The following is a 22,478-nucleotide window of genomic DNA, read 5'->3' on the forward strand; positions in this document are numbered from 1 at the left end:
AAATGATTGATTTAAAAAAAATGAAAGGAAATTTGTTCGAAAAACTCAACTAATTATGTTAGGATAACATAATAACCAGTACAGGCCACCATAAGAGGATTTTGGGTTATGTGCTTCTATTTCATAAAACACCTACATGCCACATGCCAAATGTGAACTTCTCTACCTCTGTTGCAGGAATACTTTACCACCTCCATGTTTTTATCTGTATTACAATGCCTATTATGGCTCCTGTGTCTTTGCATAAGTTCAACTTTATGGTCAGACATTTCTGTTCGGATATTGTCTTAAAATATTGTGAAGATGGCCTAAAAAAGCATCTCCATTTTTGAGTAGCAGTGCTGTAGTCTGGAGGATATTCAAAAATCTTTTTTTTTTAATCTAATCTGAAAACAAAGGACCACCTACTGTACCATATGTCTGAAATGTCCCCTACATTTCTCCTGACAAACAGGCAAAGGCAGTTGATTGTGCTATGTAATGGTACATAGAATCCCTAGAAATCTAAATAAAGGTGTGTCGTAATAGCCGGGTTTCTCTGACTTATATGCATTGCACAATATTTATAAACTGTATGAAGATGCAATAAACCGAACCACCCAGGAAGCTTTTATTAACGTGAAGCTAAGGAAAAGAAGTAGAGTCCGGGGCAAGTTTTTGGTTTAACATCCTAGATAAATGTGGTAATTTATTTCAGTTTGTTTTGTTAGATAACCTTTGAGGTTCTGACTTCTTTCATAAATTGTAAACAGGACTGAAATGACTGGGGATAAAGATGAACAAGACAACCGCCGAGACAAGTCAATTAGGAACAAGTATTATGGAATGGATGTGAATAAATAAAAGGTATTAATAGCAAAAGAACATTTTGTGGATGTGGAACTTTTTGAAAGAGAAATATTTGTGGTACACTGATACATTTTATAGATGTGTTATACATGAATGTATCACTTTTTCCCTGATTCAGTAACATGAATGAAATGTATTTTTGATCCACAAAGGTGTGATACAAAGCAAAGAAAAAGAAGCACAGGGTGGACTTCATACCTTATCTTATGATCACACAAAATCAATGCTTGTCTTCCAATATAAGATGACTCACTATCTCCATTTCTGTCAACAAGTTGCCTTCCCTCCACTCTCTCCCACCCTCCCCCTCCATCCTCTTGCTTCTCCTCCTCCTTTTTTGCGCTTTTTTGTGCCTGCTGATTTTTTTTCTTCTTCCTTCCTTGTTGGGTTTTTTTTGGGAGGGGGGTCGCTCTCTGTGATGTCAGGGGGGTGAATGTCTGTGAGCACTCTCAGTTCCTTGGCAAATAAAAGGTGTGGGTGTACGCTTGCCAATCAAGGCCTACTCCTTCTCCTTTATTCCTCCAGAATTTATCTTTGAAAAAAAAAAAAAAGCTCTCAGATCTAAAACACAAACAGTGAGACTGAATAATTAGCTACTTAAAATGTTCCGTCAATTGGGAACTGGGTCATAATGCTGACAAAAGTCTAAATTGGGAACAATTCTTTTGGAGAAAATAAATATGGGAGATCTGTACTGGGTATAAGATACCCCCTCCTCCACCCCCCACACCCCCAAAGGAATGCAGCTTCACCTAAGTGAGAGGGATTTTAAAAAACTGAGAGGCTGTGAGAAGACTCTGGATTTGACTTTTTTTCCCCCTGTCTGGCTCAGGTTGTTGAAAAAGTGAGTCACATGTGGAAAGCAGCAATTTAGTGATAGAAAAAAAAGGCCACGAACAAGAGAAAGCGGGAAGGAAAAAAAGGAGAAGAAAAGCAGTGTGTGTTTTTTGATGTGAGTTCATGCTTCAAGAAAAAGAAAAGAGGTGGTTTGTTTTGTGGGAGAGAAGAACATCTGCGATTTCCGCGAGTTGGTTATGCAGTTGGTGTGGTATTCTGCACGTGTTTCTTCTTTCCCCCCCTAGGTTTCTTATTTGCTGCATTTCCAGTACACTTAAAAAAATAAATAAATCAACATACACATATTTTTGAAAATGGAAAAATTTCACACCTCCTGTTCACATCTCTCTCGTCTTGGATCAGTCTGTTCTTTGGCTGTGGCTGTTTCTAACAGGGCGGACAATTTCACAGAACAAAGAAGAAAAAAATTTGATTTTTTTGTGGAAAAGAAACTCTTTCCTTATAGTTTTGCTTGGCAGCACAAAAGAGGGACAATGAGCCAGAGAATAGGGCTTAAGGGAAAATATTGCATTAGTCATGTTTACTTCTCTTTAAATTTGCCAACGATGGAGCATCTCTAATTTCCCGCTTCTTCTTCTCTCCTCCCCTTTTGCTGGCAATCGAGGCGTGGTCCATGACCTCCTGAACCTGTGCTGCACATGTGTTTATACATGTGCAAACGCGTGCATGAAAAAAAAAAAAAAATCCAAAGCAATGGCAGGGGTGAAGCTTCCCAGCTGCACATAGAAGGGGTGGGAGTGCGAGCTTCTCCCTTCACAAGCTCAGAGTTTCTGAAAGCCACAAACTAAAAGAATGAAAGCTTTGTGTGTGTCTCACAGAGACGAAGAGGGAGAGAGGGGATGATGAGACAAAGTGAGGGGCAGACAGGGACAGAGGATTTAAAAATGTGAAAGAATTGAGATGAAAACAGAGTTAAAGGAGTCTTTAAATGTCGGTTGGAAGGCAGAAAGAGAAAACACGGTTAAAGCGGGTGGGGGTAGGGGGGAATTATTGGATGGGGTTAGAGGCTGGTATGAGGTAAGGAGGGGAAATGAGAATGACTTTTCTGTTTCTACTCAATATGATCAACAGCTTAGACCTCACAGGTTTAATAATTCCTTTTCTTTTAAATATTGCTCACAATTATTTAGCCCACACTGCTTTTTATTTAATCTCCTCTGCCAAAGTAACACAGTAAAGCAGTGAATATAAGTTCACTTTTTTTTTACCTGGTATTCTTGGCCTCACAAGCTGAGTTGCACAAGGCTGGTTATGTCGTTTTGGCTGGCTTATTTTTCTAACTTACCCTATTCTCCACCAGTGGCGCCTGTTAAAACAGGAAGTGTATTCAGGAGGGTTTGTTTTTACAGGAATCTGTGCTTATAGGGGGGAAAAAACCCAAATCTTTTTTTTTTTTCTTTTTTCTTACAAATCTTGCATGAATGAAATTAACTCTTGTATGTCTGTATTTGTGGTACATTTCGCTGTAGACTACCTCAGTAGCTCTGCCTATTGTTTAAGACACTGTAATTTATGTTAAGCCTCGTTATAAAGGTGAGGCAAGTACTTGAATACAAATAGAATTTTACAAATTGTTATTCTGGACAAATACCTTCCAGCCTGTCATGATTCTGCACTTTTTGGTTCTGTTTAAGTTTTCTTTTAATTATTTTCATTCTGTGTTTTCTAGCTATCGTAATTGGTTTCATTTCCATTTATTGTCATTCTAGTTGTTTTCTGGTTATATCTGAGTTCTTGTGTATTTTTGTTTACTCTCTGTTCCCCCCCTTATGCCAGTCGTCTTCCCATAGCTCCCTTCTAGATCCTTCTGTCCACACCTGCTCCAAATCACTTGATTACTCCAGTTTTTGTTCTTTTTGGCATTTATACGCCTCCTCTGCAGTTACTATTTGCTGGATGCTCTTCAGTCCTTCCCTAACCTGTGTTCCCCTTGTTCTGTTTCCATTTTTTCTCAATTAGTTATTTTTCTGGATTTATGCTTCTGTTTCCACCACTCGTTAAATCTGCAAGAAACCTCCTAAGTTTCTGCCTCTGCATGTGGGTCCTCTAAAAACCTCCACTATTATGAGCAGAATCACAATCTTGACAGAAAACAGGTTGCGTCAACAGTTAAATTAAATTCAGTTTATTTCATCTCAAGGAGCTTTACAGAGACAATTCAGTCAGATCATACAGTCAGATTTGTTCAATGTTTTCTATCTAAGGAAAACCAGCTGACTGCATTGAACCATTGACTCAAAAGCATTCCCTCCCCTATGATGTGTTTCTTGTTAAAAATACTCAACAAAGCCTTATCAACCAGCTATTTATGATTAGTTACTAAAAATAAGACTGGTTTACTGTAGTTTCATCTTTCTTACCGGAGGTTGCGTAAAACAGTTAACCCTAGAGCAACAGGAATAAGTTGCATCATTTATTGTAAGATTGTATCATATTATTCTAACAATAAAATACATGTTTGGAATATAGATAAATGATAGTTCCTTATGTTGAATTGCTCGGTGGACACCATCCGTCAGGCCAATCTAAAGTTTGGGAGGAATAATGTTTCATTTAGTCTTGTTAAGTAATTTTAAACTAATGTTACACATGAAGTGAATAGGACCAGTAAAGATATTTATACGTATATAATGATGTATATAATATAGCTAAACTGTAAAAATTGACTGGATACTATAGCTAAGTGTTGGAACGGATAAATCGCTCCGCAGATAACAGATTTTTGTGAAACAGAAGATACCTATAAAATCTAACCAATGGACTGCATATCTGCGTTGTCACTTCGATTATCTGACTGCTGACTCACTGGTAGAGCCGTCTCTTTTTGTCCTGCAGACATGGCTTTTCTTTCCTTTAATGCAGTCTGCATGATAGCTAAATAAACTATTAGCAAGAAATGTTTGGAACAGAGAAAATAGTTTAATTGATCTTATTCTTTACAACTTTTTATATCTTACATTAAGAGGATCTTTGGGGAATAATAATAGGGCTCACTCCAGCTTTTACTGCATTCATGTTCTGGCCTATTTATTATCTAATCAACAGTATTGCTGATTTTATTTCTTAAATGAGTGCCTTTACTATCAGAAAATTTCTTTTACACTAACTTATCTACTTAATGGATGTGCAGTGGATGTTGCATTATATATACATATGTAAATAAAGCTTTATCAGCGACTGACTAGGGAGAACAATGAACATTGGTGTGGCAGTTACAAGAACAGCTCAGCCCAACCTTTTGCCTGTAGGTATGCAAAATTAATGAAAGAGATGGGCCTATAGATGTTAACGCTACCGAAGGCTGACAGTTTGGCACCCACAGTACACTTCTGCTTCTCATTCTCCTTCCATTATTAATCTGACAGTCTTTCCCACAATCATGATGCACAATAAAATTTTAAAAGCTTCTGACAATGGAGAGTTCAGTCGGTCAGCTTTAAGTATAACATTATATAAGTATAATATTGTTCACATATTATGCACCATGGTCAGTAATTTTTGTAGTGGTTTTTATTATATCTGTCTATAGTCTTTGTATCCATGGCTAAATATCACACTTACAGAAAAAAGATAAAGCTAAATATTGCACACTTAAATCGAAACTGTCGTTCCTATCATCTGTTATTCTGAGTTCAAGATCAGTAAGGTACAATTGTTTTGAAAAGAGAAATCATAAAACAACGTAGGGCTACTGCTTGTACCTACTCTATTGTTTGAAAAACACATTGTGGATTAATTTGGTGGACTGTTGTCCTTCTTTACACCCTGCCTGTGTTTGAAGATGAGCCAATTCTCTTTGATCTCTGCAGTTTGTAAAACCTCTCAGCCTGCATCAAGTGACTGCAAGAGCCAAACTGAATTTTCCCCTCCCGGCATTTTATCACAAGTGTTGCGATGCTAATTTTGTTGCAGACGCTAGAGAATTACTGGCCCCCATACCAGGTTTGTATTCTCTAGCAGGTTTTGCAACCACTGGTTTAGCAGCAAGGAAACACAAGAATGCCTTTTGAATGACAGAGACATTTGCTGGTTATCTTCTTTCTTCTGCTGAGAGTTTTCATTTCATTTATATGATCAGATGTAATCAATAGATTTGCAGAGCCTCAAGAGCTGCTTTTTTTTGTCCAGATATAGATTCAGAAAAGCTGATGAACATGGAAGAAATGCTCACTAGGGACATTATAAAAGTATAGGTTCCCTTGCAAAAGCATTTATTCTCCATAATCTTTTCAGTTGTTTTTCACTTATGAGCTAAAACTTTGATCTTTTGTTTTACATTGGATCTGAACCAGCAGAACCAAATCCAGGTTTTGATTGGGGTTCAATGTCCTACATTTTTTTTAAATCAATACCTCCTCCAACTAATCTGATTGAATTTATTTAAAATATGGTTAACTACTTGTCAGCATGCCATCAGTTATACCGCTTTTCCACTGGCTGAAAAACCTGTTATAACCCGGGGAACAATCGGCTTTTAGTGGCAGTGGGAACAGCTCACTGACGTGTGTCTACCCGGGGATGTACTCGGCAAGCGACCCGCGTTAAAATCGGTTTGGCTCTGATTGGCATGCTGTGGGAACACCAGACCAGGGTTGACGCGCTAAATTACGTGACACCATTGAACACAACGTACGGACGTCAAACACCTCGCCAGTCGCTTCTAATCTAACAAACAACTCTTGTTTACATTCGCTAAACATGGCACAGCATGTGAGAGGAATTCAGGCAGATAAAAGAACGAACAATAAAAACACACTTACTTTTCTCTGGCTTGCATAAATATTTCTCTCCATTGTTTACTTTCTTTATTTCTGTTGCACTGGTGACATCATCAAAGTTAACCAAGCATGAGGGTGTCACCAGACATGCAGCAGTGGGGGGAGAGAGGCCACGCAGATTGCCAGCGAGGTATTAGACCCACTTTTTTGCCAGTGGAAGTGGGCCAAATGCCGATTGTTAGCGGGTTGCCCCATGTTTGAAAAACCTTGGCTAATGTGCTATTTTCAGTGGCAAAGAGGCTTTACAGTACAACAGAAGCCTGTTGATTATCTATTTATTTATTTAAGGTATGCTACTGAAGGGTAACCTTTACAAGATAAAACATGAAGAGCAGTGGTTCTTGGGTTGAGGCCTTTATGGTAGACAATTAGAAAGTATTGCATTTTCATTTATCCACTTTTACTGCAACATGCCTTAATAAAAAACAGTGCAATTTATTACTTTTAGATTTCGCCTAGCTGGTAAGGACTTCACCTGTGTATGATATCAGTCTAGTTTCTTGGGGCTCATCAGAAAACACTGCTGGAAAAAAAGAACTACAAAGAGCAACCAACCTGCTTAAACACTAAGAAAATAGGTTATCCTAAGTTATTACAGGGTAACAGAAAACCTTTTGGAGGTTGTATAAGACCAGCACCTGCACCTTAGGTTGCATTGGAATACTTTAGATGAAAATCAGGCTCTCACTTTCCAGCTTGTTTGCGCTTGAGCGATTTGTACAAAAGAAAAAGCCAATCAGAGACGCCGTAAATGTTCAAAGCTGTGAGTGATACATATCCAACTATACTTTTAATGAGATTATTTACAAAGTATTGACTTTGGGAGGCTGAAAGCAAATGTATACTACATTTTTTAGATTTTCTTTTGTACAAAAAACAAAACAAAACACCAATTCCATGTAATACTTCCCTTTCATTAGACAAATATGTATGTTTTTTTTCTTTGCAACTATTAAAAAATGTGAAAAATTTCAAGAGGCATGAATAGCTTTGCAACCCAATGTAAATATTATATTGACCTTATAAAAAATCAAAATGACATGCTTAAGAAGTCTCCATATACAGACATAAACTGGGACTGAAGCAGTTTAAATAGCTGCTGATTAGTTTTGCTAAAGTTGATAGAATTTTATCTGATTTTATCAGTGAGCTTATCGTTTTTCTGGGTAAGTAGATTTTTGGCAGAAGATGTATTCATCCAGTGCTTGTTTTGTCTTCACTAGAAATGACTAAATCAGAAAAACTCACAGACCTTCAGGCACATGTGGTCTAAGGGTCAAACGAGGGCCAGCCCAGACAGCTCAGCCACTGCTTGAACTACTGGTCTGCCAGGTCAGAGCTGAGAACTGTCTGTCCCTGCTGTATCTTCTGGACAGAGACAGAGAGAGAGAGATTTGCTTGTCACTCTCTCTCTGTTTCTCTTGAGTTTCGCCTCTAGTGGCAGTTAGGAAGCCCTGTGGCGTCCTGTTAAGCCTCTCAATAGCTGCCCTGCCTCCCACCTCGAGGCTCATTCACTTCTAATGAGGTGCTCAAGTGTCTATGGCTTAACACAAGGGTCACACACAGGAACGATTCCTTCTTTACACGGCTTGCTCTGCAATTGTAGAAAATCTTTAAATGATTAAAGATAACATGCTCTTATGCTTTAATCTGCAATTGATTCACTTTATTATGCATCATTTACAAAGCTTGCCAAACTTTTTTTTTTTCATTCCGGTGGAACTAAGAAAACCTTTTAATGTAGCTTGTTTACATGATATTAAGCAGTCGTAATTCAGCATCTGCACCACTGAAGTCTTAGATAAACTGTTTTTCTTTGCCTAATTGGTGTAATTTGCATGCCACAGCAACACTGTCTGCTTAACATTTGACATTTGCAGGTAGACTGAGTGAATCATTCAAACTGAACAACACTCCAAATATCAAGGTCCCAAACAGACCGCACACACTTCAGTTGGCATTACTTAAAACAAACAGAAGCTATTTACGTCGGAGTCACTTTTAACTCCCCCACTTCAGAGGCTTCCTCGTTGTTGTTTGTTGCTTGTCATTTAATATGTTTGGCTGATGTGGTGTCTTAGGGTGCACCGTGCAGCTCGCAGCTATGCATTAAGTGAGCATGAATTGCTCTAATTGCATGGATCAAAGAAATATAAGCAGATTTACAGAAACTCTGACATGTAGTGTTTTTTTAAGCACAGTCTATGACAACTAGAAAAAAGTGTTTATATAGAAGGTTTTAAATAATCAACTCTTTCTAGGGTATTTAATGTTTTATTAAGACATTTTCATAAAGTTAGTACTGGTTCCTTTTTTTCTCTATCAAATAGCAGAGATGTTAGTTATATGTGGAAAAGTCTTATAAATCCTCTTTAATGTTTACCTATTGCTTGGGAAAAGGTTGAAAAGTCCTTTGAAAGCCAGCATTCCAACCTTTACACCCACTCAGACCACCACTGGAGCCATCATAAACATCTGCTATCAGAAAAGCGAACTGCAAATACCAAGACTTCCTCACCTCATTCAGCTATCTAAGCTGAAATAAAGAGGTTTTCTTAATGCCTGTCAAGTCAAACAAATTAAATCCATCACAAGTAGACGCATTAGAATCTGATTGCTGCAGAAAATTAACCTGAGGTGGTAGTTTTACACCTAATTTATGCTGCTATTGATGATAGCTCAAACTGTGGAGGTAGTTCACTCTAGCAGAGTATTTATACCCTTTGAACTTCGTGTTAAAGTGAGATGCAAACATTTTTCTTTGGTCTCCACAGAATTTAGTCTGATTTGTATTTGTAAAAAAAAAAAAGAAAACATATGTGTGATCCACATAAGACACACTGATGTTTGTAATGTTTATGTGGGTAAAGTAATATAGATGTTCTGCATGAAACTATGTTACTGTAATTAATTCTCTTTTAAAAAAACTAAGAAAAAATGAAACAATAATAATGTGTTGCACTGAACTGCATAATTCCCTGAGAAACTTAACCAAGGCAGATTTTAAAGTATTTTTAAAGAAATGAAAAGTACAGAATTAAAAACCATCCTGTCAGAAATACCAAGCAGTCAGATCCAGGCACTTAATCACAGATGGAAGATTAGTTATAAGATTAACTGGAATATAAAATAATCCAGCATTTTGGCTGGCAATTTGCATTTCATCTAAAATGAGGATTTGCACTGAGGCCAATTATTGTAATTTGATTTCAATCTAATTCTGTGTTTTTATTTTTATTATCATTCTGTGCTGCAATCCAAGAGTGTAATTGTAATTTGAGACTACAGAGAATGTGAGTTTTGTGGATGTGTTCTGTGTGAGAAACAGTGCAGACACTTATTTACTTCCCAGTGACCCTGGGGGAAACACTTATCACTTAGCATTCATCTATTCACAGCATCCAAGACATTGAAAGAGACCTGTGGGGGGTGTGAGGGGTGTATCTTTGTGCACACACACCATGTGCTTGGGTGGAAAAACTATGTAAGTGACTGTCAATTCATGTAAGGCTGTGAGATTTTTCTGCAGTGCTTCTTTTGCGGTTTGTTCTTTTTTCTTTGCTCTGAGTTGGCAAGAAGCGGAAGACCAAAAATCAGCTGGAGAAACAAATTATTCTTTGTTTTGATATCATTCAGAGCTAGTTTCTATTTGCTGGACTTTTTTAACCACTATCTTTGTTGTATTTTGTGTGTTGTCTCTTTCCACTTAAAACTCAATGGCCCTAAAACAACTTTTTCATCATAATTTTTGAGTTGTTACTTCTCTGCTAGCATAATGTTGCAGCGTGATGCGCTTTGCGATTGTTCTTTTTGGTTTAAATTATTAATTTTCCTCCCTATTTCCTGTTTGCTTTTGCTCATTTCCTTCCGTTTGAGTCGATAAAAAAATCTTTTCTCCATAGAGATTTATTGCATGAGCTTTAAGCTTCTGTTAAACTTGTTTGGTTTTCATTAAAACAGTTATTCCCCCTTTTTATTCATTTTTTTTTTTTTTGTCTCCAAATATCGATCTTGTTACTAATGTCATTTCATGAAATACAATAATAGCATTCCACGTTATGCTGTATCCTGTACTTGATTTCTTTTTTTCTGGCTTTTTATTGCATGAACCGTTATCCTGCAGAGAAGAATAAAGAGACGATCAAGCATTTTTTTTGGTTGTTTTCAAATAAAGTTTTAATTTCCTCTCTTATAACATATCTTAGTCAAACCTAAAGTCTCCAATTTTGGTTTTGGTTTCTCACATTTTCATTATCAGAAGGCTCTCATTTAGCCAACCTCTCAAAATATTCTGAATGCACTGCAGCTAGCAGATCAGCAACAGGCAGGGGAGGGTCAGCATTGTACAATCAAAGACGGAGTACAGGTCATCCTGATATGTTCTTAAGTGAATGCACTTTAAACTCAATTACTTAAAGGAGAATTTCTACATTTGTGCAAAACAAGGTTCTCTGATATCTGTATCATGCCCATGCTTGTTTTAGTGCCATTAAAAACACATTATAACTCAGTAAAATTCTTCAGCAGCTTTTTTGATCTGATTGACACTTTGCTACTAGCCATGTTGCAAAAGAGAGACTAAGAAAAATCCCCATTAACAAAAGTCATGCACTTTATCTCCACTGATGTCGGTATCGGATAAAGAAATCTTTGTTTGCCCTTGCAGCAAACAGCAGAACTTTTGACATGCTTTGCTCGTGAGTAAGAAATTTTGCCAGAAGGTCTGGAGAGAAAATAATGTCTTTTTAAGCACTTTCCTGTCTTGTATGTGCCAAGTTTTGTTTATAATAAGTAAAAATGTTATGATGACAAACTGTATGCATTACCAGTAAGATAGGTTTCCCCTTCTAGGAGAGCAAAAAAAACTTCTGTTGCTGTGCATTTTGCAAAGATCACTGAAATCATATCTGATATAAAAACTAGACTTGATATATTCTGTGCTTTTGCTTGCAAACTCAAATTGCCTTGGCATGCTAAATCTCCACTCACAACAAGACATGAGCCATTTTTCTACAAGATGTGCTTTATTTTCTTTTTTTTCCCCCTTCAAGTCAAATTCCCCCATTGACAGAGCCAGTGATACAAAACAAAGTACTGTGGATCTGGTGCACAGAAGTAACGAGGAGAAGTTGTGCAAGGGAATAGTGTGAGCTGCTGTGTTAACAAAGCCTGGATCGGTGCCAGCTATCCGCTCTTGCCCTCCACTTTGACCTCAGCTGAGGAGAAGTGGAGCTTTTTTTTTTTTTTTTTTGGTTGATACATTACTCTGGTGGAGAAATTAGCAAATAGGATAAAGGCAGACAGAAGATTCACACTAAATGATCACACTGATGATTCAATCAGTAAAGTTCTGTAGTTATTTTTATAAGCTTGTGTTTCTGTGAACGTGCACTCTGATGGCACAACACCCAGTCTCTTCTACTGGCTCTACTTGACTCACCCCCACAACTATGCAAGCAGCTCCAGCTCAGTCACCTAATTGATTCCAGATTTCCCCCTCATCCCTTCACTTTTTCTGAGCCTCCTCCTCCTTGCTGTCACCTCTACTCCTTGTTTTCTCCATCACTCCAGGTCTGCTGGGTCTTACTGCCTTCAGTGGACACATTTATCTTGCTATCATTCAAATCTACTAACAGGAATTTGCAGATTGAATTTGTTATTGTTAAATAGTTTTTATCATAACCATAATCAGGATACTGAAATAATATTTATATGTCTAAATTCGGAATTGATTTAAAGGTAATGAGCATAACGCTAATTTGATTGGGCTGCTTTCACTTTGAATCTTTGGAACCTTTTTAAATGTGGAATGTGATTCCTGGAACAGATCGTGCCTGTTTGAACTTAATCTAGGACCCTGAAACAGAGCCTGGAACCACACCCTGACACGGTTACAACTACAGATCTCAGTGCGGTTTATCTGGACACTGGAAAGGTTTACTTGCAGTGTGAATGCCGGCCTGTTCAAGCTTAGAAAAAGCAGGAAGAGAGTATGTGGTGTAAGAGAACCCTCTTTGAGTAGAAGATTAACGACTTTGAATATGTCTTCAGGAGTTAGATGGAACTGAAGGTGCATAACTACAATTCGAACACAGAAGTAGTAAGAGAAACTTCAGAGTCTCTTGGTGCTTTTTTTTCTCCTTGTTCAGTGCAACACTTGAGCAACAATGCCTGTGACACAGACTGTTTTAAGTGCATGACACTGTTTGATTTGGTATAAAAAAGAGTTAGAATATATAATTTCCCTCAGGGATAAATACTGTATTTTAGAACCAAACTGAATTTAATTGAGAATCTCCATGGGAAAGTAAACCATGCTCAGTGAAGGTGTAAACTTTCACCCTCTAACCATTTCCAGGACCAGACTAACAATCTGAATGCATCCTTTGTAATTTTTTCATGCCTTTTAAGCTTATTACAGGCTTTGAAATAAAATGCTTAAGAAAAGATGCAGATGCTTACTTATGATGCCTCGCAGGAGTATCCATAACCCTTTAACTTTCTCACATTGTCATTATACAACTACTAATGTGTTTTTTATTTGGATTTTATGTTAGAAACCCATTGTGAAGTGGAAGGAAAATGCTTTCACTTTTATTTATGTTTTTTTTAAACAAAAATCTTCAAGGTGTATTTATATTACCTCTTTTCAGCCATACTTTTATTACTCCCATACTTGCGATTATAGCTGCAAGTCCTTAGAGAAATGTGTCTGAACAAATATTTGTCAATTGTTATTTTCAAAATGGCTTCAGCTGAAATCAGGAAAATGTATAGTATATGCATACCTCTCATTTTTTTGTTTTAATCTAAAAGAAGCACTCTCATCTGTTTTTCTATGCCCCTACCTAACCTTTGCTGTTGCCATCTCAAAGCATCATTTATTTTAAACATGGCTCTTTTCTGATCCAATAATTATAGTTAGATTTGTGTACTTTAGGACTTCAGTCATCAGACGCATGCAGCATTTTTTAGCAACTTCCATCCGTTTAGAAATAACTACACTTTGTGTAGGCGGTTGTGTAAACAAATCCCCTCTGAAAACATCTGAAAAACTTTAGTGGATATGAGCTGAAAGAGTGATATTACATCCTGAATTCTTTATTTAAATTCTAAATAAAGCTTAAACTTTATAAAGTTGTGATAAAACAGCATTTTTTTTGCAGATCTCTGCATTGATAAATACTTAGACAAATAATCTTTATTTCAAAAAATTAAACGTTAAAGAAAAACATAGCAAAAGATAAAGGATAACTATTGTTTGAACTTTTACTTAAACTTTCCTGGGTTTTCATAGCCAGAAAGAATAAGCTTAGTCAAAGCAAGAGCTGCTAAAAGCAGATCACAAATTTAGTATTAGTTATATAATGGTTCCACTGTCTCAAATTGATCCTAAAGAGAACATTTGAAAGAGTGGGATACTAAAAGATCTGCAAGTCACAAGCTAGACTAATGGTTCAAAGAAACATGATTACAAGCTTGCTTTTTACAACATGTATGAGGTATTTACTGCCTGTTGACTAAATATTTAATGTATTACAGTTAAATAATAATGCCCTCTATTCTGGGATCAAATTTGAAAGCAGGGTATCATTAGCTGATATTCATTTTGTTTCCCTCTTAAACTTTTTTTGGATAAAATCAGTGGGGATTTTTCTGAGCATGAAAAAAGAAATTATCTCCTGATAGAGACAACACACACATAGCAACAAAGATAGTGGTTAAAAAAGTCCAGCAAATAAAAACTAGCACTGAATGATATCAAAACAAAGAATAATTTGTTTCTTCAGCCGATTTTTTCTTCAAATTCTTGCCAACCCAGGTGATTGAAGGTTGACTGTTTAGGGAATGTGTTTTTTTTAGTTTCTTTTCTTATAGAAATAAAGGCAGTTTTGCTATTGGAGTTCAGCATCGAGTATAAAGCTAAGAAAGCAGATACTCTATGATTTATTTAGTGAGACCAAGTAACAACAAGCAGCTCATTTATAAGCTGCATTGCAAAATCTGTGAGGTAAAGACCTCTTAAGTTCAGCGACATTTCCAATTTAAAGTATATCTTCCTCAAAAACCTGCTGGATATGATTTCTTTTGAAAAAAAAGTGTTAAATATCACCCAAGATTTTGTGAAAACAGTTAAAATCTTAGCAATTCCAATCATGTTCTGGCAGCAGCTTAAACAATTTTTTTCTTAAAATGAGACCAGGCGGAATACATCATTTTCAAATTGTGAGTTCTGAACAAAGTGTCTATCTTTGGTCTGTCTCTTTCTATAAATACTTAGAATTAGTTATTTACTGGTGCTTTTCTTTAGTTTTATTTTTCTGACCATGATGCATCAACCAGCACCACATAAGTACAATATCTGGAGTATTTATTAGAATAAAGCTAGTCTACAAAGAGGTGGAGTTGTAGCCTCTGGTATCTCTGAACGATCCTCCTGCTGTTATTGTGATGCCCATCTGAGCTGCAGGTGAAAAGCCTTTTATTAACATGTCCTGTTTGCAAACTGCCTAATATTGAATAACCTTAACAGCTGTTTGTGATTTGGAAAATATCAAAGTCAATAAATGTACAAAACAGAAGATGCCAATAAATCAACACATGAAAGCTTTAACAGCGTTATTGATGATGTGAAAGGAGAATTAATGTTATTTGTGCTGATCCAAAAGCTCTCTGCCAAAATGGTTTCTTGGAATATAACAGTCAGCTTTTACGGCCTTTTAGTTTTCCTAGGTGGCATCTTAAGACCTTATCCAGCACCTAGGGGTGTTCACAAACTACCTATACTCATCAGTTTGACAATAATAAATGCACTCTGGGCTTTATGCAGCACTCTGCAGCTGTGTGATTATGTGCACAGTTTCCCCCACTAACTCAATAGATTTTATAGTCCTAACATATGACCACATTTTATCAACTCAAAGGTTGGATATGGCTTATAGTACTTTAAAAATTGGCATCTCTGGATATTTCTTATACATTTTCTTTTTGTTAACTGGTTCCAGTATCTCAGATGGCCAAACAAGAATCTGACAAAGATAACTGGAATAAATTCAAAATACATACTTCAGATTATGGGATTCATTAAATGAATTATCCTCCTCTTTAAATTAAGAAACATATTTTGATAAAAACAAGATTTTTGGTTGTTTTACTAGCCTGATTATTCCCTGATTTGCTCAATTGAGAAATCAATTTGAAGTAATTATCTGACAACTCACCAAAACTTCTTAAAAGCAACACACCATGTCCTGATTTACATTAATTTAAGAAGCTATACAGGGCCTTCTTGTTGCCCTCTAATAATTCTGAGTTACAACATTTCTGCGGATGAGAGTCGACTTGCACTACCTGCCATCTATAGTGACTAATTGCACAATTTGGATGAAGTTGTTACTGTTAAGAGCGTCAATCTCAGTTCTTAGATTTAAAGTCAATTAGCTTTTCATGTAGGCCCTTTGAATTGTGAGCTTTTGTTCCTAATAAAATAAATCATCCTTCTAAAACTGTTTTGCATTTAATGATGTTCTGGTTCCAATATATTAACATTGTTTGAACTAAAACACTTAAGGAACAGAAATCCTTTTTACAGCTCATTTCCAGCGTCAGTATATAAGCATCAATCAGACAGTTTATAACTGAAGACATTTACATTTTAAGCGTATTATTCTGAACTTTAATTATAGTTTTTTCCCGCTTTTAACAAACAAACACAGTCTGCTCCAGTTGTTCCCTGTAATCTAAAAGCTTGTTGAGCATTTCTACTTTAAAATGTATAATTATCATCTTTATCCCGTTCCTCTCTGTCTAACTTTACTGATTCTCTTTGCACCCTTTCCGTGCAGCCTCGTGGTTTTTACTCTTTTTATTGATGAACACACTCGGCAATCACTAAACCCTCAAAGTTATTTAAAAAGAGACCAGGTTTTGTCATGTGGCAGCGAAGCTAATGACCAATGTAAGATTTGGTTAATGAGGGAATTTGCACACATATCATACTCGCAAGTTGAAATGATGGCACACCCTGCAAAAGACACAGCGGCTAGTGTTATTGATCCAAGACAAATGAACAAATGAAAGATAAGGAGGAGGAGGGGGGGGGTTAGAGGAAGGAAACTTAGGGTGGGATGCGGGGCTATCATGTGCAAGACAGAGCGTTGTCACGGCTCATCTCCCGCCTTCTCTCTCTCTGTTCAGATCAATATCTCTGCATTTGCTTACACAGAGTTAAACCAGTGAGTTAGTCAGTTCCTCCTATGGTGTGAAACAGGTGCAGTTTGGAGATGAGATGGACAGAAAGACTAAAGGACAAACACAAGGAGGTGAAAAGATGGGGCTAGACCTGGAGGATCCTAAAGTAGAGAAAGAGAGGTGGAGGGATATGAGAGAGTGGAAGTGGCGACCCAGTTCAATCACTGCTTGTTTGTGTTTTAAGAGGCACAGCAGTTAAGAGCATTGTGGCACGAGGATGGGAGGTGGGGGGTATGCCTCTATGGGAGTATAACCTCACTCCCTGCACATCATGCAAAGTACAGGCCAACACTTGTAACTGCATGAGAAGCATCTTTCATGAATTTACTGCAGTACTGCACTGATACACAATAATAAACGCTTAGCCTTTATAATGCATGCATGATCATCATGTGGGGACGTACCTTCTCTCTGAGTTATGATTGCCATCCATCCATCCTTGCATCCACACAGCCAGCCAGTCAGTCAACCAGTCAGTCAGTGCAATGTCATTGTTTGGAAAACACTGTTCCAATAGTAATTGTTACAATTGCCTTTCATACAACTTAAAACAGAAAGAGGAAATAAAAAATCTTACATATGGAAATTGCAGAGATGTTTTAACCTTTATAAACATACTAAATGAAAAGGTACATGTGTCCAAGACTATAATTAAAAGCATATTTCTTAAATCAATAAAAAAAATAAAAATAAAAAAATGCGAAAAAATATTAGACGAGAATATTGAATATAAATTAGTGCAAATAACTATATCTGGATACGAAAATAGTGTAAAACTATTGTACTTATAGAAAAAAATGTATATCAGTTAGAGGTACTTTCAGCCTCAAACATTATTGGTAAAACATATTGATGTTGTTAATCTCTTAATTTTATCATCTGTAAATCATGAAGTGTTACAAAGAATGTGTTAAATGGCAGAATATCCTATAGATTTTTCTATTGATCTTTGATGTTCAGAGTTGATTATTAAATGTTTTTTATTGCCTGAAGGACTTATTGATTAGTGGTTTAAAAGCTGAATTGGATCAGTAAGAAGTGTTTTTCTGATGCATCTCTGATCTTTATCATCGTTCTGTTCCTTTGTTCATCCTGTTTTTCAAAAATATTCTATCCTTACAGTAAAACAAGGAAAACTTTAAGCTAGTGAATAACAGCACAGTTGTTTGTAACATTCCATGTGTTCTTTATCTAAGAAATATGTTGATAGAACCTGAACATGACTAATAGGAATTCCCAAAGTGGTTATTTCTCATTACACAATTTAATCAAAATAAAACAAAAAGTCTGCTCACATCCTTTCTTACATGCCATTCAGTGCATGCTCATGGCAGGGAATTAAAACAAATAACTTTTTTTTCTTTTTTTTTTTTTTTTTTTTACAAATCATCTGGTATTTTTTTATTGTTTTTATATACATCTACTGATCCTGGTGCTATTTCTGAATGTATTAATAGTTCTTCTAAATCAGAAATGATTTTAATTGAATAGGGAGTAGGATCCCAGATTAGTTATGTAATTTATTCTAGCGATTCAAAATTAAGCATAACTGAGAAGCTTATATTTTAATTCAGCAGACACAAATGTAAATGTAAATTACAAAGAAACTATTGAGCTTAACATTTTATATAAAAATATAATTAAATAGACTAAAATCATTTTTTATATGGTTTATTTGGTGTAATGTGGGTGGAATGATTTATATTGAGCTGAATTCATATGAACTGAATCACACTTAAATGGACTAATCTTGAATTAAAGTGAGTTAGACTCTGTTAAACTGAATTAAACCAAACTGAAATGTACTGTGCAATGGAGTAATTTGCTTTCTAGGTTGAACTAAATTAAAATAAAAACATGAATCCACCCCAAACCCTCCTTCAACCCTGACACAGAATAAGCAGGTTTACACATTAGCTCAGCTGATCTGTAGTTAAAATAAATCAAGCTGAACTGTGTTAAAGGGAAATAGACTCAACTGAGTTGATTTAGACTGCGTTAAAATGAATTAAATCCAAAAGAAGTAAACTCATTTGAGCTGAGTTTGAACTCAATTCATTTAAATTAAATGCTGAATAAGTCCAAACTGAATCGGTAGACAAGGGACAAACCTGCCAATATCCAGTAAATGACTAGAATTAAAGCAGGTATACAGAAATTATGGATGAAGTCAATAATCTAAAACAGAGAAAATGTGTCTATAATTAGACAAGTTGAAATGAGCTTAATTGATGATTGAATTGAGTAATAGATTAGATTGTTGGTTAGACCTCAGATTTAAAAAAATAAAATGTATGTATTAAATTAGTAATGTTGCTTTAGCATTGCACTACAACAAAACATGCAGTTTTTTCTTTAAAAACGTATTTATGAATGGTGTGCCAGACCAGGACTGATTGGATCCAGTTCCTTTACAATATTTATCTCCACTTCATGTAACTTTGTCTGTGATGAATGATTGATTGTAATGATATAAAAGCCACCAGTGCACTTAGTGGGGCATTTAGTGTTTACAGCCTGCTCATCCCCTGGGCCAACAGCATTCCTCTTCTGATTAACTAGAAGCAACATCTAAAAATGTGGCGGTTACAGGCTGACTATTGGGGAAAATGTCAGTTTCATTGAGTGTCACTTTCACGCTCATTTGGAATATTATTGCTTTGAAAAATGAGATAAATGTTTTATTTCACACTCTATTTTTTGTTATTAATGATTTTTTGTGTGTGTGTGCTTTTTGTGCAGAAGCTCTTGTGGATGCCTGACCTTAATTTCTAAGTACAGTGATTTGTCACACCTTTCATTTGTATGACGCAGCAAGCCGGCTTCCCGACAATTGTGATTCGAACAAACATGCAATCTATATTAAAAGTTGTGCCTAAAAAAAATATGCTGCTGCCAATTCATTAAGATTGGTGACGCATGCTGAATGCTGCAGGAGTTGTGGGAGCAAATGTGAAAAGTTCTTTTTGGGAGGATGTGATGAAATGATGGAGGCGTGAGGAGTGAGTTACATAGATTTAAACTAATAGGGGGGGTCAGGAGTGTGCCGCCTAGCCTGTCACAAAGGGAGGGGATGAAGATGGGTTGTGGACAGCTGGGAGACTTTGTAATAAAAAAAGTATTTTTTTTTTTAAGAGTGGGAGGAAAAGATGTAGAGATGGGCAAAGCTAATGAGTTGGGTTTTCCAGAGACTTTGCATTCTGCTCGTGGTGCTCGCTGTATCTCTCTCCACTGTGGAAGAGCTGGCTGGAGCGAGCTTCCTGTCTGAGCCCTGAAGCAGGAGTAAATGAGGGGTGGGTAGGAAAGGGGGTGTTGGAAGCAATAGAACAGAGGAAGGAGGAGAAGGGGAGGAGGGTGAGGGGCGGCAAGGAGGGAGGAGATCCAGTGTTGAAATTGAATGCCAGGGCGCCATGTTCTCACCGCCAGCGTTTCCATGGTTACAGGGTAATTCTGGCGAGTAAGGAAATTTCATTCACTTTGCTATGAAGAAGAAGACAAAAACAATGGGGGAGGGTATTAACAAAGCAGCAGAGGTAGAGAAAGGAATACATAATCAAAATTATCTATATAAAGAAAAACAATAAGGGAGGACATAAGAAATAGGCAGGAGGAAACATCTAGTGGGGTTTATGCCACCCATCCCCCAGGCGAACTGCCTCTCTGTCTCTGATTCCTTTTTTTTTTTCCTTGTGTATTCCTGTGATGCCTGGTTTGTTTGCCACCACCCTATCAGCAAACACAACACCCACCCACAGTCTTCCAGTTCTTCAGCAGCCCTGCAGGTATATGCTGAAGAACAAAGAGAAACACTGCTAACTGGCCGCTGTGTATGTTTTTATAAGTGTGTGTGTGTGTGTGTGTGTGTGCGTATTGTCACTTTTTCCTGGGGAGGGCAAATGGAGGAGCTGCTGCTGCTGCCGGGATCATTTCAGGCAGAGGTCTAAGAAATCAGGAGGCTGCAGAATTGTATACATGACACATCTGTGTAGTTGCAGCTTATGTCTGACAGGCTCCTCAAAAGTTGATTATAAGAATATTACATCTTCAGACTCGCAAAATTACAAAGGAGAACAGCTGAAATGTTTGTTTGCATATAGAAAGCTGAACATGCAGGCATGTGTATCAACCCATACAAAAACAGACACACTCACACTGTCTGTTTAACAAGGGCTGACAACTGGAAAGGGGGGGGGTATGTCAGTGCAGCCAGGGTGACAGCTGTACAGCCAAGCAGCCCCTGTGCACACACACCCCACACATAGAGAAGCAGTATGTGTGCATCATCATTTCTGATATGATCATCTCTATATTTTATTATCCATGACTCATATGAATAATAACATTGTTTTTTTTTCTTTCTTTTCTTCCAGTGGCTGAGGAGGGGCTTTGGGAATGCGGACTGTCCTACGAGTGCAGGACCCTCCTGTTCAAAGCCATACATAACCTGCTGGAAAGGTAAAACTGATAATCTGATGATTTTTTAAATATAATTTACATTTAAACAGGATAAACCACAAAGACTAACTAAACTAACTTAATTAATTTCTTAATTTGTATCCAACTTCATTTATAGGGAAATATAACTTACTCAGTGTGTTTTGGCCCTGATATGCAATTCTTTTGCTCCATCACCTACTCCATAGCACTATAAATATTTTCTCACCCACCAAAATCACTGAATTTGAGATTGCAACAACAGGTCTATAAAAACCAGCACCTGGACATTCTGAATGCTTCTACAGACATTATTGAAAGAATGAATCACTTTTAGGAGCTTAATGAATTTCACTGGCATTGTGAAAGAATGCCACCTGTTTAGTAATTCCACTTGTGCAATTTTCCTCACTAAATGTTCTACTATCAAGTGTTGGCAGGATATAGAACATAATGGAAGCACCAGGGAACAATAGCAATTTAGCCTCAAAGTAGGCCACATATAGGAGGAAGGTCAGTAGATGCCGGGACATAGAGATTTCTGGGTTTTTCTACAGTTAACAGCTGCAGTCAGCCAAACTTCATTTTTTCATCAGAATACTGCCAGAGTATAGAACTTAATAGAAATGGTTTCCCCTGGCTAAGAAGCTGCACTCAAGCCTTTTGGGTCCGTCATACCAAAGAATCCAAATTCTTCTGCCAAAAAGCACATGAACAGAACAAATAGATGCCATATTGCCTTCAAAAAATAAAAGTTAACGTTCTCTAGAATCACTGAAAAAGAAGATGTAACTAAAGAAAATATAAGGTGGGGAAAATCTGTTTTTATAACTAAAACATTTTGAATTTTACAGTTTCATAATAATATATATAGTCAGAATTAGCTTCATCAAAAGGGCAAATAAAAAACATTTTTATTTGGTTTGGCTTTTGAGACAAGAGGAGAAACCTCCAGAAAATTGTCATGTAATTAAAATCGCTTTACTTTTTGGAAACTGAAGCTAATAGATGGGGGAAAAAAGCTATCCAGTTTGTTGGTCTGTATTTTTGAGGCTGTACTAAAAAATATAGCAGATATTGACAAACTATGACTTGTAACTGTGGCTACACAGACAGAGAAAAAAAAATTACTGCAAAGAATTAAAGTTTTTTTTAGGTTAGCTTTATGCCTGTAAATCCTCCATAACTTCCACTCTTTGGTTTATCACCTCCCTTAGCTGGATGATTAGTTTCCAGCTGTAAGTGAATAGTAGAAAATGTTCATGTTCTGGTAAATAATAAAAAAAGCCTCCCTGATTTTATCTCTGA

General features: G+C 36.7%; 1 protein-coding gene across 3 annotated transcripts in view; it reads left to right on the plus strand.

Moving 5' to 3' along the window:
• The window catches only part of med13l (mediator complex subunit 13-like), a 110,800-nt gene that overhangs the window by 47,320 nt on the left and 41,002 nt on the right, over nt 1-22,478 (plus strand). For all 3 annotated transcript variants that reach the window (XM_015392261.1, XM_015392254.1, XM_015392246.1), the window contains exon 3: nt 21,107-21,191. In XM_015392261.1, coding sequence (XP_015247747.1) covers nt 21,107-21,191 — 85 coding nt within the window. The remainder of the gene's footprint in view (nt 1-21,106; nt 21,192-22,478) is intronic.

This window comes from Cyprinodon variegatus, unplaced genomic scaffold (genome assembly GCF_000732505.1).
Source record: "Cyprinodon variegatus isolate N-32 unplaced genomic scaffold, C_variegatus-1.0 Scaffold23, whole genome shotgun sequence".
Lineage (NCBI taxonomy): Eukaryota > Metazoa > Chordata > Actinopteri > Cyprinodontiformes > Cyprinodontidae > Cyprinodon > Cyprinodon variegatus.